This window comes from Lutjanus erythropterus, chromosome 2 (genome assembly GCF_056507025.1).
Source record: "Lutjanus erythropterus isolate fLutEry1 chromosome 2, fLutEry1.hap2, whole genome shotgun sequence".
Lineage (NCBI taxonomy): Eukaryota > Metazoa > Chordata > Actinopteri > Lutjaniformes > Lutjanidae > Lutjanus > Lutjanus erythropterus.
The window spans coordinates 25,710,120-25,724,079 of NC_139318.1; the positions used below are offsets into that span (position 1 = coordinate 25,710,120).

The 13,960-nt window shown below is 41.5% G+C and overlaps 1 protein-coding gene across 1 annotated transcript in view; it reads right to left on the reverse strand.

Moving 5' to 3' along the window:
- Positions 1–298: 298 nt before the first annotated feature.
- Positions 299–13,960, reverse strand: part of erc2 (ELKS/RAB6-interacting/CAST family member 2) — a 55,557-nt gene continuing 41,895 nt past the window's right edge. Inside the window, exons 13-21 of the mRNA XM_084734824.1 lie at positions 12,716–12,918; positions 10,671–10,793; positions 7,481–7,492; positions 6,942–7,065; positions 5,336–5,496; positions 3,437–3,584; positions 1,128–1,742; positions 551–618; positions 299–437 (exon numbers count right to left, since the gene is read on the reverse strand). Coding sequence (XP_084590950.1) covers positions 592–618; positions 1,128–1,742; positions 3,437–3,584; positions 5,336–5,496; positions 6,942–7,065; positions 7,481–7,492; positions 10,671–10,793; positions 12,716–12,918 — 1,413 coding nt within the window. The 3' untranslated portion in view covers positions 299–437; positions 551–591. The remainder of the gene's footprint in view (positions 438–550; positions 619–1,127; positions 1,743–3,436; positions 3,585–5,335; positions 5,497–6,941; positions 7,066–7,480; positions 7,493–10,670; positions 10,794–12,715; positions 12,919–13,960) is intronic.

Sequence of the window (13,960 nt, forward strand, 5' to 3'; positions counted from 1 at the left end):
ACCTTTAAGGTATTGAGTACTGATACCCAGCCCTACCCAGGACAAACTGAGTACACACAGCTGAAATAATGTGGTCACGTGTGACCCAGACCACCTCCAAATGTAGTCTGAGCGATCAGATCGGACTTTAGATGTGTTTTCAATGTGTCTTGGGTGCATTCACACCTGTGCTTAGAGCTGTCCACTTGTGATTGGATCACTCAGTATGCGTGTTAATACCAGGTGGAAACAGGCTCTCTCATGAATTGCGTGGAATTACCTGCTCAGCTGTCAGTCTCCCCGCATGACCTGCACACCCGAGTGTCCTCTCCTCTTCACCGGAAAATAAACAAAGGTCCCATTGCTGAGTGTTGATTGAGTGGAGGTAATAAATGTTTGGTTGGGTAGTGTTTCAACATCATGGCATGGCTGTGCTCCTCCAGTAGTGACTGAATCATCTGAATGTGAGAGGTAACAAAACACAAATATCCAAACGTTATAAAATACAGCAGACAATGCAGTCAGAGAGAAAAATGAGAAATAGAAAGTGGTAGTCTTAAATATTTCTCACCCCTCAAAACAACATTAGAGCTTTGGTTGTCACAGCAAGGATTATGCCCAAATGCCCTCATCGTCATCCTGTTGTTGACAGTGTTTCCGGCCGACAGCAGTGATGTGCAAGACGGAAAGAAAGCAGACAGAAACCAGAGTAAGTGCAGATCAAAAGACACGACTGGAACACCAGGCAGTGTGACAGAAAAATAATCACTGTTAAAAGTAACAGAAGCATCAAAGAATGTATTAATGCTCTAAGTAGTTACAGTCCTGATTTTACGGGGCTACACTTTACAGTGTATGGATTTGCATCGTCACATGAGAAAAGAGAGAAAGAGTTGTTTTCTACAGCAGTTTTTTTTCCCTCAGTGGGTGCAGTAGCACTGAGGGGAGGAACTAGAATCAGACAGTATAATGAAAGCAGCACGGTTTTTTATGATAGCGGAGGCCTGATGTTGCACACAGCATGTCTCATCTGCAGAACATTTGGGAACCAGTGTTCTTCAGTTTGCACCACTGAAATCTTTTGGCAATGTGGAATAATGTAAGACTTCATTTAAATTCTAACACAGATAAAATGGGAGACATCTAACCTGGTCCGGGGCAGGGCGGTGACCAGCATGTGGGGGTCCTCGAGCCGACCCTCCACGATGATGGGGCAACGGGTGACGTAGATGCTGGACGTGGTGTGGGTGCTGTGGGTGTTGAGGGTGCTGAGGATGCTGGGGATGTGGATGTTGGGGGTGTGGTCCTTGTTGGGGAGGGCCGTGTGGGTGCTGAGGGTGAGGGTGCTGCGGAGGGGGATGTCCGTGTGGGTGCTGTGGAGGATGCTGTGGGTGCTGTTGGTGAGGGTGTTGGGGTCCTGGGGGACGAGGGTGCTGTTGGTGTTGGGGAGGCGGCTGCGGGTGCTGAGGGTGCTGCTGGGGGTGCTGCTGAGGGTGCTGCGGGTGAGGAGGGTGAGGATACTGGGGTTGTGGCTGCTGTGGATGCGGGTGCTGTGGGGGGGCCTGTGGGTGCTGCGGGTGCTGTGGGTGTTGCGGATGCATGGCGTGTGGATATGGAGTCTGCTGGGCGTGGGGAGTGTGAGGGTACTGAGGCTGGGCCTGAGGCTGAGCATGTGGGGGCTGAGGCTGCGGGTGGTGTGGAGCGTGTGGATGATATTGCTCATCTTCGTAGTTGTCCGCTATCAGCTTCATTCTGCTTTGTGTCTGTAGAAAGAGGAAACTGGTCAGTGCACAATGATCTGCAGCTGTTAAAACGAATATTAATCCCTCATAATGAGCATCAAATGACTCTATGACTGGAGAAAGACCATATTTTCAGTATATGTAGGTGGACACAAAAACACCTTACAGTGTAATACAATCCAGCGCAATAACCATACAACCAACACTGAGGCTTATACAGTTCAGACTTCAGACTGTGTTAATTTAATCACTGTGGTCATTTTAGGGTCATTGACTGAGCAAGGAGTTTTCAACTCATTATGAAACAGTTTAATACTGATGCCTTTAAATGACCTACATAAACAAGACTCAAGGAGAAGACTGGCAAATGCTAGATGTTCTTAATGACTGCCACTGAGTCAGACTCTCCTTGAAACAATTTACAGTATGCAGATGGGAAGAAACTGTGTTTACATTCTCCAAGGCAAAATTACATTGGCCAGCTAAAAATAAGCAAGAGGAGATTTTTCTTTGTTATATTTTGAGGTTATTACAGTGGAAACACCACCTCTTCTGTCCGCAGAGGCCTTCAAAATCAACACATTATGAAAGTTCCTTAAAGAAGCCATAAGAACGTCCACCATTAAAGGAAAAATTAAAAACTCTGGAGGAGCACATTGATACCACCCGCACACCAAATATGAGTGAATGATTAGCTTAGCTTAGTATAAAGACTGGACAAAGGGGGGAAAAGCTAGCCTGGCTCAGTCCAAAGGTAACAAAATCTGCCATCCAGCACCTCTAAAGCACACATATTAACATCTTATATCAGTACAAAAACAAAATGTTAAAACTGATATGTTCTGGTTTAAGGTGAGCTACTTGCTACTTGCAGTGACTTCCTGGAGTCTCCACTGTTTGCATGGGGATTTGGGATGCTAGGTTAAAATAACAGCCTGTTCTCATCCCAAACGCATCAAATACAGCAGCTTGGTTAGTGCCCCTGGGTGTCAAACTATGACGATGACTGGATGATTTAGGAGTGAGACCATGTTCAAAATCTCCTGGCTTTACTGTCATGTTTTTCAATATTGTTGTTGCCTAAATTCCTGGTGTATAATTTATACCAGAGCTACAGACCTGAGACTTCGATTTGAGAGACTCAAGTAAAAAACATGACTTGAGACTTCACTTGGACTTGACTGCTGCAAGACTTTACTTACTTGAGACTTGACTCCTTGACGACCTGACATGACTTGAGGATTGAAAGCAAAAACATTTAAGACTCAAGTTTTAACCTGGTAAACACACCTTGAATATTACATTATAGGCCTATGTATTGAATGGATTTGACCTCAGCTGTGCACATGGACAGAGCTTTGATAGGAAAAATGACTGGCATGGAAAAGCACAAATGAAATTGCAATTGACTTGCAATTTGCTGACAGAAATTTGACTTGGAATTGCGTGGAATGACTTGAGACTTGGCTAAAAAAAAAAACGCACAAACAACCCTGACCCATACTGCAAAATGAGACACTGCATTTGGGAAAAGTGCCAAAATTGAACTAGCAGCGAGGATCAGTCGCCATGCGTGTGCACCACTCCCTGTAGATGAAATGGAGAAAATGGCTAGTTGCCTTGTGCAGCTATATTTCTCATTTTGATTAACGTTGCCTTGACAACCAGCGACAGTGCAGACAGGATTTTCTTTGACATTGTGCTGCAGTACTAACGTGTTGTTTGAGCTGGTGCATCAGTTTGTCCCGCTCCCTCTTGAGGGACAGCACCTCCTCTTGAGTCTTCTTTTTATTGGAGGCAGACAGTTCCAGCAGTGCAATATTGGCATCTTTCTCACTGATGGCTGCCAGCAGAGCTTGTTGCCTGATGAAGAAAAAACAATATTATGGCATCAGCACTTATACCATTCTATAAAATAGAAAGAACATTAGATAAATGGTATAGATAAGCCATCCCATGAAATGTTTTTAACTAAGCAGCACCAATTCAGTTTGATTAAATCAATTTTAATACTGTTTAAATGCAAGTAAAACTACTTATGGCGACTTATATCAGAAGATGATCAATGACACGTTCTTATTTTTTCAAGAAAAACATTTATTCCACTTGTAGATGCTCAAGTGAAAAGACACGTCAGTGTCACTTGCTGTCTAGACAGGTCTTTAAACAGACAACATAAAACAGTTTTTCCCCTAACATAGCACAATAACTCAATTCTCTCTCTGTATTTTATGATGCTGCACTGTCTTGTCAATGTTAAGTGTATTTAATATACCACTGGTAAAAACTTATTTCAGTAATTACCCTTTTCCGAAATTAACTTCGCAAAGTGATAAGCTAACTGGCTAGCCTAGCTAGCATGCCCTATGAACACACAGTTAACATGGTCACTGAAACAGTTGTTTAGTATTCACACAGTCACACAGAGAGCACGCTGTTCTCATTTTTAAGTCCGTAAATGCTTTTAGTTAATTATGGCTATCGCTAACAAGTCACTGATATGCAGAAAAAGAGCTGAAATCCAACTCATGACTCTGTTCTTTGAACTCAGTAGTATGTATTGTATGCATGTTGAATTAAAAGTATGTTTTGTACAACATTGTGTTAGTGTGATTGATGAAGCCACTGAGATTGTTCCGAAGCAAAGCAAAGACATGTGAATGCAGCATGACATGAATGCATAGGGGAATAAGAGCAAGTGAATCGTTGTCAGAAATGAGGTTGTTAGAAATGAGGTCATTTACATATATGAATCGAGATTGTGATTTTTTTGACGATTAGTCGTGCAGCCCTTTTGTCACTTGTCTTCTTTTTCCTGTGATTCTCTTATATTTTACCCTTCTCTCCCGCTGTCTTCCCATTGAAATTTTAAGCCGCATTAAGGTTGATGCGTAAAAAAGACGTGTGGTTTTATGGGGGATTATGTTTATGTGTGGGACTGTTTCTTGGCCAGGCAAAGTTTCTTTAAGTCTGTAAAAACATCTTCTGACAATCAATAAGCCTGATCATAATCTGCAAATAAGCAAATTATGATGTGACTATAAATTTAAACTTGATATAAAATGAATTATGAGCTGTCACTTCAAATGCATTTGGTGTGGTCCTTGGTGAAGTGGTGTTATCTGTTGCCCAGTCAAATACCATAGCCTTTTCATCACTGTTGCTCAACACCTGGTGCAATTAAGCTTGAAAATTTTAAATAGTCAACCAGGGGACCCACCCAGGGATTTTGCAGGGTCTGGCAGCCATTTTTGGATTACTTTGACTTAGAATTCCCTGAAACATGGTACTATGATTTAACTGACTGATAATCTCTGAAATAAGTGTAACAAGTTGTATTCCTTTTTTGTAAGCCTTTTTTTTTCATTTTCTCTATATCCTGTGAGTGTTATTTATGGTCAGCTGTATGTAGTGTATGTGTTTGCATTTAAAAAGCAGATACAAATATTTGAATGATATATTCAGAACTTATTTTGTTGGATATTTTGGGGAGAATCAGACTACATTAGTAAAGAAATGAATCCTTAGTTAGAAATCAAATCAAATCAATCAAGAGAAATTAAGTAATGGGCAGTCTTTGTGAGGCTGACGTCAAATATCATGTTGGCACTAACTTCATCTCCAGGATCTCCTCCAGCTGTTTCCTGCGCTCTTGTCTCATGTTGGTCAGGTGGGTGTCCCTCTCCTGCAGGGACTGCTGTGTGGAGGAGAGACGCTGCTTGGTGGAATCCAGCTCCTGCCTCGTCCTCTCCAGCGTGTTCATCAGCTCCTCCAGCTGATGGACACCAAGCATTATGGGAATACACAACAAATGTATAAATGAGATGCAAAGACATGTATACACATGCTTCATTGACTACAGACAGAGAGATCAAAGCCAAGTGCATTTCTGAATTAATTTAACCCTAATCCCACCTTTTTTTTCTCTTCTTTGCTGATCTGAAAAGTGATTTGATCTGTGATTCAAAATCATGATGTGATCCAAACTGTGAGTTTTGTGATCTACTGCACCGCCACAGCGCAATATAACATAATACACCGTTTTTGCATGATTACTTTTGAAACATAATAGGTTACAGATAAGTAGTTATCCTGTTAACAATGTAACATAGGTAATAAATAACTATTCTAACTACTTCAACAAAGTAACGTATTATTTTTATTACTTTGATTACTTTAACATCTTGAACACATGGTGGAGTGGGAGGCACTTTATTTTATTTATTTGTGACTGAACTTAGGCCACCTGTAGATGTTTCCTCAGGTTTGACACTGAGCATTTCAGTATTGACATCATCTGTGCCACTGGTAAACAAGCTTTACACTGTACAGTAAAGCACCTTTTTAAATAGCCTTTTTCTGATTTCAGAAGAAAAATATTGTTGAATTTCTAGCACTGACAAGCATTCCTGTCCAACAACATGGCCAACTGCCTTGACATGGTCAGCTGGTTGCCGGCATGGAAGAGTCAGGTTAGCTAGAGACAGGTGATGCAAATCCAACCAAGAACCAATCAACTGCAACGCTAAAAATTTGACCACATACCGCCCAAAGAACCAAGCCTGTCTACATGTGGAGACAGCTCACTGTAAGCCATCCTACCCTGGATGGTATCACACTAAAATTTGTCTAAGCAACATTGTCCTGAAATAAGCCAAGAGAAGGAATTCCTGTACATTGAAACGATGCAAAGCAACAGAATAGATGTTATATTCTATGCATAAAATTTTTACTTCAAAAATATATTTGTCTGTAACACCTTTGTAATCACCAGCATTTTGCTTAGAAACTAACTGTATTTTTTTCTTCAAAACAGTGACAGATTAAATTACATTTACTGACTCATGACAGAGTCTTCTAAGTCCAAGATGACAGCGGGGCAGGACTGAGACAATAAGGTGAAATTACAAATCTGTCTGATATACCACAGACAGCTTGATATTTCATCCATGGTCGAGGCCATAGATCCTCACTTATACCACCATAAGTCAGAGAAAGTATTTCTGAGTAAGGCAGAGTAGATTAACTTAATCAACTAAACAACACGGCTCTTAACACTGCACTCTCTCTGTGGAGGGATGGCAGGTTAATAAGGGGGAGGCAATTTTTGGTCGTTTTACTATCAAGGGGGATGACATCCCTCATCATCCCCCCCTCAAATCACCTACTGGATGTACCTAAACTGGCAACTGAGTGCATTTCTCAAGATTAAATCCGCACCTTTAAGTGGTGGCCACTGTCCATGGAGCTGTCCTTACGGGAGTCTTGTCCTAAGCCTTTCTTGTCCCCTTGTGGTCCCAGTTTGATGTTTGAACCCTTCTTAGTCTGGTCTTTGCCTCCTTGTCTGTAAAACCACATAAATGTGAGACCTTTTCCATGCCAATCACTTTTCTGAATTCCATTCTGTAGTTAGTGAACTATTTATCTATCAGGCAATGCAAAATACATTCTCGAGACAGAGTGTTATTTAAAAAGCAGGTACATGTGTGAGTAGGGTACCATACATACCCATATACCACAACAAACATTAGACACAAACAAGTTGAACAAGTAGATCATAATGGACAATCATGTCGGGTGTATTTTGAATTAGTCTTTTTTCAAAATCGACTGGACTGCAACAAGACATGAGCATCACAGATGAACAGATAGGTTCATGTTAACATGACTCTGCTGAGATGATTCACAGGTTTAAGCACCAGAGTTAGGATGGATATGGGTAGAGATGGGTGCTTGATGGGGGGAGGGACATTACTTACCTGGGAGCTAGACTGCAGATGGGGAAAGGAAAAGGTAGAAGAGAAGGGGATGACACGACAAGTGGTGGAGACGAGAGCACACAAAAGAAAAAGTAAAAAAAAAAGAGACATTAGAACCTGAACATAAAGAAACATCCACAAGAAAACAACACAGAGGACCCAGAGGAGATCACAGTGTTTTCATCGTCAAACAACATGGAAGATTAGAAGGCGCCCGTGACAGCCGCTGCAGCCTCTGCAGCCTGACACAGTGAATGCAGGATGCACCTTCTCTGAAAACACGGAACCATGTGCATCTGCTGCCAAGCCTGGGAGTGGCAGACATGCAGTCGGACAGGCAACAATCAGCCGGGCAAAAGAAGAGGGGGGAGGAGGAGGAGAGGTCTGAGTGCCGAGCAAAACGAGGGGAAGCCGACAGTGGATTGACCAATAGAAGGAGTGAACTGGTGAGAGAATCAGTTATGGATGCAGGGTTGTTCAGACAGAAGAGACCCGACTGAATTGACACAGTTCAGGACCGAGGGTTCAGTCCAGACCCTACCTACTACAGCACCTCACTTACTGAGCGCGTGTAGACCGGGAGCACAGCAGCTCTATTCATGCAGGCCACTAGGCTGATCATTTCCCTTAGTATCTGGTAGATCAAGCTAGGCAGGGAAGGACGGGGCGGGGCAGGGAAGGTTGGGAGGGAGAGCAGGAAGGTGGGCACCGGGAAAGATCACTAGAGAAGAGAGGGGCTGTCGGGTGATGTTACTGGAACTATTTGAAGATGAGAGGGTGACTGAGAGTTACAGAGAGGGGAGGGTGACGAAGGGTGAAGTGGGCAGATGGGTGGATGGAATGAGTAGGGGAAGCGTGCTCACGGCAGGAGGAGGCCTCAGCTCTAGGAACAGAAACTTTCTACAACAAACAGCCAACACCATAAAAAGACACAAAAAGTGTGTGTGTGTGTGTGTGTGTGTGTGTGTGTGCGTGTGTGTGTGTGTGTGCGTGCAAGTGTAAGTGTGCATATACAGATATTTCAACAAAGGACACAGAAGGACAAAAAGTACAGTATAGTCAACAAAAATGGATGAAAGAAGCGAGAGCAGTTGGGAAAATCACACCAAGTTCTACAAACTCTCAAGACTGCTAAAAATACAATATATAACGTACTGTTTACAGTGAGGTTGCCAGAAATATTGATAATTCAATACTTTTCAAATGGTTAAAAAAATAAATAAATAAATAAATAAATAAAAATCTAAGTGCATTGAAGATTTAAGTTCAGTTCAGTCTTTACTGTCCTGCCTGAATTTGGCTTTGGTTTGGCTTGCAGCAAAACTAGACAGTATTTTATCAAAGTTTAAAATTCTGGCACTCTGGACAACTCTAATTTACATTATTGCTTAGAAATTAATATCTATATACAAGTGCAAATTTTGATTCACTTACAACTGTGAAAATTGCTGAGTTCTTGGTGTGATTGGATTTATTGTGTGACTTTACCATGCAATTTTACAGAAACAGGCCACAACAGAAACCCCAGAGTGAAATAAAGTCCACTGTTATGAAAAATAGCACAGAATATATGACCACTATTGAAGTTTTGTACTCATGAGCTAGCTGAGGTTCAAACCTTAAATTTTAAGGTTTGAACTTCATATTAACTTCCATTATTTAAAACATACAGTATTTGAGCCACATGTAGAATTAATCATACTCTACAATGTGGTGCTTTAATTTGCTCTTTAGAGATTGTAGTGTGATTTCACCAGTGTTGGGGAAACAACTTGTAGACTTAGAAACTGTGGTCTACCATACCACTAGCAACCTAACAAAGAAAAGTAGTTCAACTACATATTACCTACTCTTAATATAATTTATCTTGTCAAAATAAAACCAGTTCCAAAAAGTAGTTCAACTACATCCAAACAACATCATGGTAAATTATCAGAATCAAGTCTGGAATCTCATTGCTACATGGAGGTATGACTGAACTCACACTGAGTAAAGTGTAGGTGCACATGATTCAGGGACTAGGAAATCCTCAGCCGAAAAAGTTGTTTTCAACAGAAAATAGGGAGCAATCGTTGAGGTAGAATAGATTGCAGATATCTTTGTTGCAAACCACAGGTGATTAGGATCAGGATCAATAGATATAATTGGGTGTTATCTGCATAACAATGAAGGTTTCTGGAGTGTTTCCTTATTATATTGCCAAAGGGAAGCATATATATAGCTGGGACCAAGTCAAACTATCATTCAGATTTATAAAAAAAAAAAAAAAAAGCATAAAGAAAGGTAGGCTAAGTTATGTTATTGCTGATCATTGTGATAAACAATGATGACACAGGTGACATAAAGCTATGTACCAAATGTAAATAAAGTTACCTTAAATCCACATTAGCTAATGTCAGCTGTGACATAAACGCGACATGTTGCGGTACCATTCCCTCACTTGGGTAAGAGAGCTAGAGATGTGCCAGAACTTGACCTTGTCTTGGCCTTGATATTCTCTGGTCCTAGAAATGTCTCAGTTTTGGTGGTCTTGACTACAATTATGTCATATTGTACAGCAAAAAACATAATGAAAATACTATGAATGTACTTTTTAATTAACTACCTAAACTACATGACTCAAAGTAGTGAACTGAAAAAAAAGAAAAAAAAAACAAAAAAAAAACACTGAGATTTGAATGCAGTTGAACTACTACCCAATGACAGCAGATTGTAATTGAACTCCATGTAGTTACACCCCAACACTGGCTTTCACTCAGACAACAAAATCTTTGATGAGTTAATTCCCCATTCTGTTAGTGCAGAGATATATAGCGACTAATGCTGGTTGCCACATGCATTCTGAAAAAAACTAAACATGCAGATAAACTCTCACACACATACAGTCGCTCACACAAGCGGATCAAAAACCATTCATGGCACATACACATACAGCTAACCACAAAGCAAACACATGCTAAAGAAATAAAAGCAAACATTGATCCAGGGATCTTTGTATCATGTGTATGGGTACAGCAATAACATCACAGACTAAAAACAGAGCCCGTCACTGTGATACAAAGATCTTTGAATCCTTTAGATTATAGCAGGCAGACCCAGACACACAGGTGAAACCAGATGCAGTTGCAGCAGTCGCAGTCGGAGACTTTAACCACGCAGCCGAGCTGAAGTGCCAGGGCAGAGCACTCACTTTCCCAGGAAATCCCACACCATGCCCCCTATCTGCTGGGGAGCAGCGGACACAGAAGGGAGCGGGTCAGGGGGAGCTCTGCCACCGGGACGAGGGGTGGGGCGAGGGGCAGAGGGAGGGGGGCTGGTGTCGGAGGGAGGGCACAACAGAGAAAGAGTCGTGTGGGAGATGGGAAAGAGGTTTTGAAAGCAGAATCGGATTTGAGAAAAGAAAAGAAAGAAGGTTGAAGACGGAGGTGAAGAAAGGGACAGGTGGGCATGAAACGGAAGATAGAAAGAGGAACGGGACAGAAGAAAGTGGGTAAAGATGGCAAAAAAAAGGACAAGAACACTCAATTAATCAAACACCACTAACAAATTAGCATGACACTGAAACACTAACTCACTAAGTGGTAGGGGAGAACAGACAGTGACAAGTGTTTGTCTCAGTCCCATCCATTTATATTCTTGTCCAGGTGAATGCCGATGGTCTCCTCCATCAGACAAACCAAAGCCAAAAGCTGCTTCCAGTGCGGAGACTCTGGACCACATACCACACTAAGAGGTGAGCCAAGAGCTGATGAGGCCACCAGCTTTATTTATGTGCTCCATTAACTGAAACCAGTTTGACCTCCTCCATTAACAGGGTGACTGAGTAGCAGTTTGTGCTCTAATATCACAGCTAACACAGCGTCACAACTTTTGCAGAAAGCCTTCTGGTGTATCTCAACATGCAGCTGCAACTACTGTCCATCAAGAGGTGTATTTCTGACTGTATTAAATAAGACCATGACTGGGATCCAGAACAAAATTGAGCTGACACATCCCCATGACATCACACTTGCACATAACAACAGGAAAATGACAGCACAAGTATACAAAGGAGCATTAAAACATGGAGACCACAGTACAGGAAACTTGCAAAAGTGCTATTTGAACTTTGCTGTCCTGTATTGTCTAGGATCATAACATTAAAGGGTGAATTCACCCAAATTGCTATGCTATGTGCTAGGCTTGTCTATTTTGAAAAGAAAACCACATTTCCTGCAAAACCCACTTATAGTTGCATCTTAAGTTAGCTAATGTGAGCAGAATCTAGCTGAATGGCTAGGTAATGATTAACGTTGATTAGCTAATTAGTTAGCTGGTGTTTTGCTAACTTTAGCTTTCAGATGTAGCTAGCTGGCTAACGATTGATTTAGACTACCTAGCTAACTACCTAGTTAATAATTGATATAAGGTAGCTAGCATTTTGCTAACATTAGCTTTAGATGTGTCTTTTATAGGTCCACCAATAACATCTTTTACCACCTTGAAAATTAGCCTTATCTAAGTCAGGAAACAGGAAAGGAGAAAGACCGATTTTTCAAAAGGGGTGGGACTAAGGAAGGGTCAATTAAATAACTGGGGGGAGGGGGGGGGGTGTTGAAGAAACCTCAGGGACGACATTTCAAAATTTCATCAGTTAAAACACAAACTATCTGTTTGGCCACAGCACACAACACAGCACACAGTGAAGAAGGAAGAAGAGTATACATTGTACATTGTATATGTATATTGGTTGTATTATTGTAACCACTTTGGTTTAGTGATAACGGTGCTCCGACATGATTTTTAATTTAAAAATCATGTAACAACAAAGCTCCATCATATGTTTTTACAAGAAGTCCCCAAATACCTAAATATACAATGTTGTTAAGAACAGTTAAATAAATGATACGGCACGAAAAAAGTAAGATGGCTTCAAATAGACCCCATAATCGGTGATCAGTATTGGCCAATACTGCTTCCAGTGATCATCCCCAAAATTTCTGATCAGAGCACCCTTATTTAGGGACATTATACAGAAAAACCAATAAACAGAGTGATAACAGCTCTTGTTCCTATCAAGTTTGAATACACTTAGTCGCTTTGGACAAAAGACAAATAATGTCACAATTTACTATAACAATAGAAGACAAGATATACTCAAAGACAAAAAGGAGTGATTCCATCAGGGTAAACTGAGGGTTGATGTCTTTGATTACTTTAACAAACTTGTCTATAGAGTCAGTCAGAGTTAATTACCTTTCCAGCTCAGCGATCTTCTTGTCCTTATCATTCTTTTCTGTCTCCACCTCCCGCAGGATGTCCAGCAGTCTTTCCACCTCCGTCTGAGCCTTGTTGGCCTCATCCTTGTAGTAGCTCACCTCCTTCTCCAGCAGCTTTACTCGGTCCACATACTCCGGGTTCCCTCTGGAGCCGGACTGCTGCTCCACCTCATGGGCTTTCTGCATCCACACGCCAGGGACAGACACGAACAAACATGCACACATGCACGCACACACGCAAAGATACACTCAGTTAACATTATAACATCAGAATAAGAACCATGCAGGTACAGCACAGGGTGTTTTACTGCCAATGGAAGAGAGATACATACAGTACACTACAGTCCATCAGTGTTTCATATTAACTAATCCCCTCACTCTCTTTCTGAATGAGTGAATGAAGCAGAGTAAAATGTTGTGGACAAGGGCATCATTACTGGCACTGGCTCATTAGCTTTAACAGAGCTATTATTTAGCTCCATTTAACGGCCCTCTGAGACTCCCAGTCACTTCACACACTTGGTGAGTATGCAGAATACAGTGTGTGTGTATGTGTGTGTTTGTGTGTCTCGTGTTTGTACGGCACTTTAAAAATAGCAAAAAAAATCATTGGCAGTAGGATGCTAAATCATGATTCTGTCTCACTTGTTGTCTGTCACAAGCTGATCAGAGCTCAATATGGACTTCTCTCACCATTATTGTAACAGTTTGTAACTCTCCATGAAGTACATTACAGCGGTACACATCACCCTCGAGACAATATGCAGCCACACATGTCAACACAGGTCGCAGAAGTGCAAGATCTGTACAGAGCCAGAGAGCATCCACCAAAACACTGCAGTGATCTCCAACCACGGCTGATACCTCGGTTAACCGCACGCACGCACCACACTGAGATGAAAGAAAAGCGTGGCAACACTGACAGTCACAACATGCAACAAGGTTGACCATGTCATGCACACCCAACGAAGCTGCACAGTCTCTGTGAGCGTCAGTCAAAAGAATGGAGGAACAGAAGCAACAAAGACCAAGTCGATATGTCGGCTAACAGTAAGTGTCATATTTTAAGCATGAGGAGCAATTTTAGGATTTAAATTATACAAGAATTTTGCTCAATTATTCAAATTGTAAAATGTGCATTAAGTCATTTTAGATCCACTAATCAATGTGGAAATATATTTAAAGTACATCTTCAAAAGGAGGTTTATTGGACATACAATTA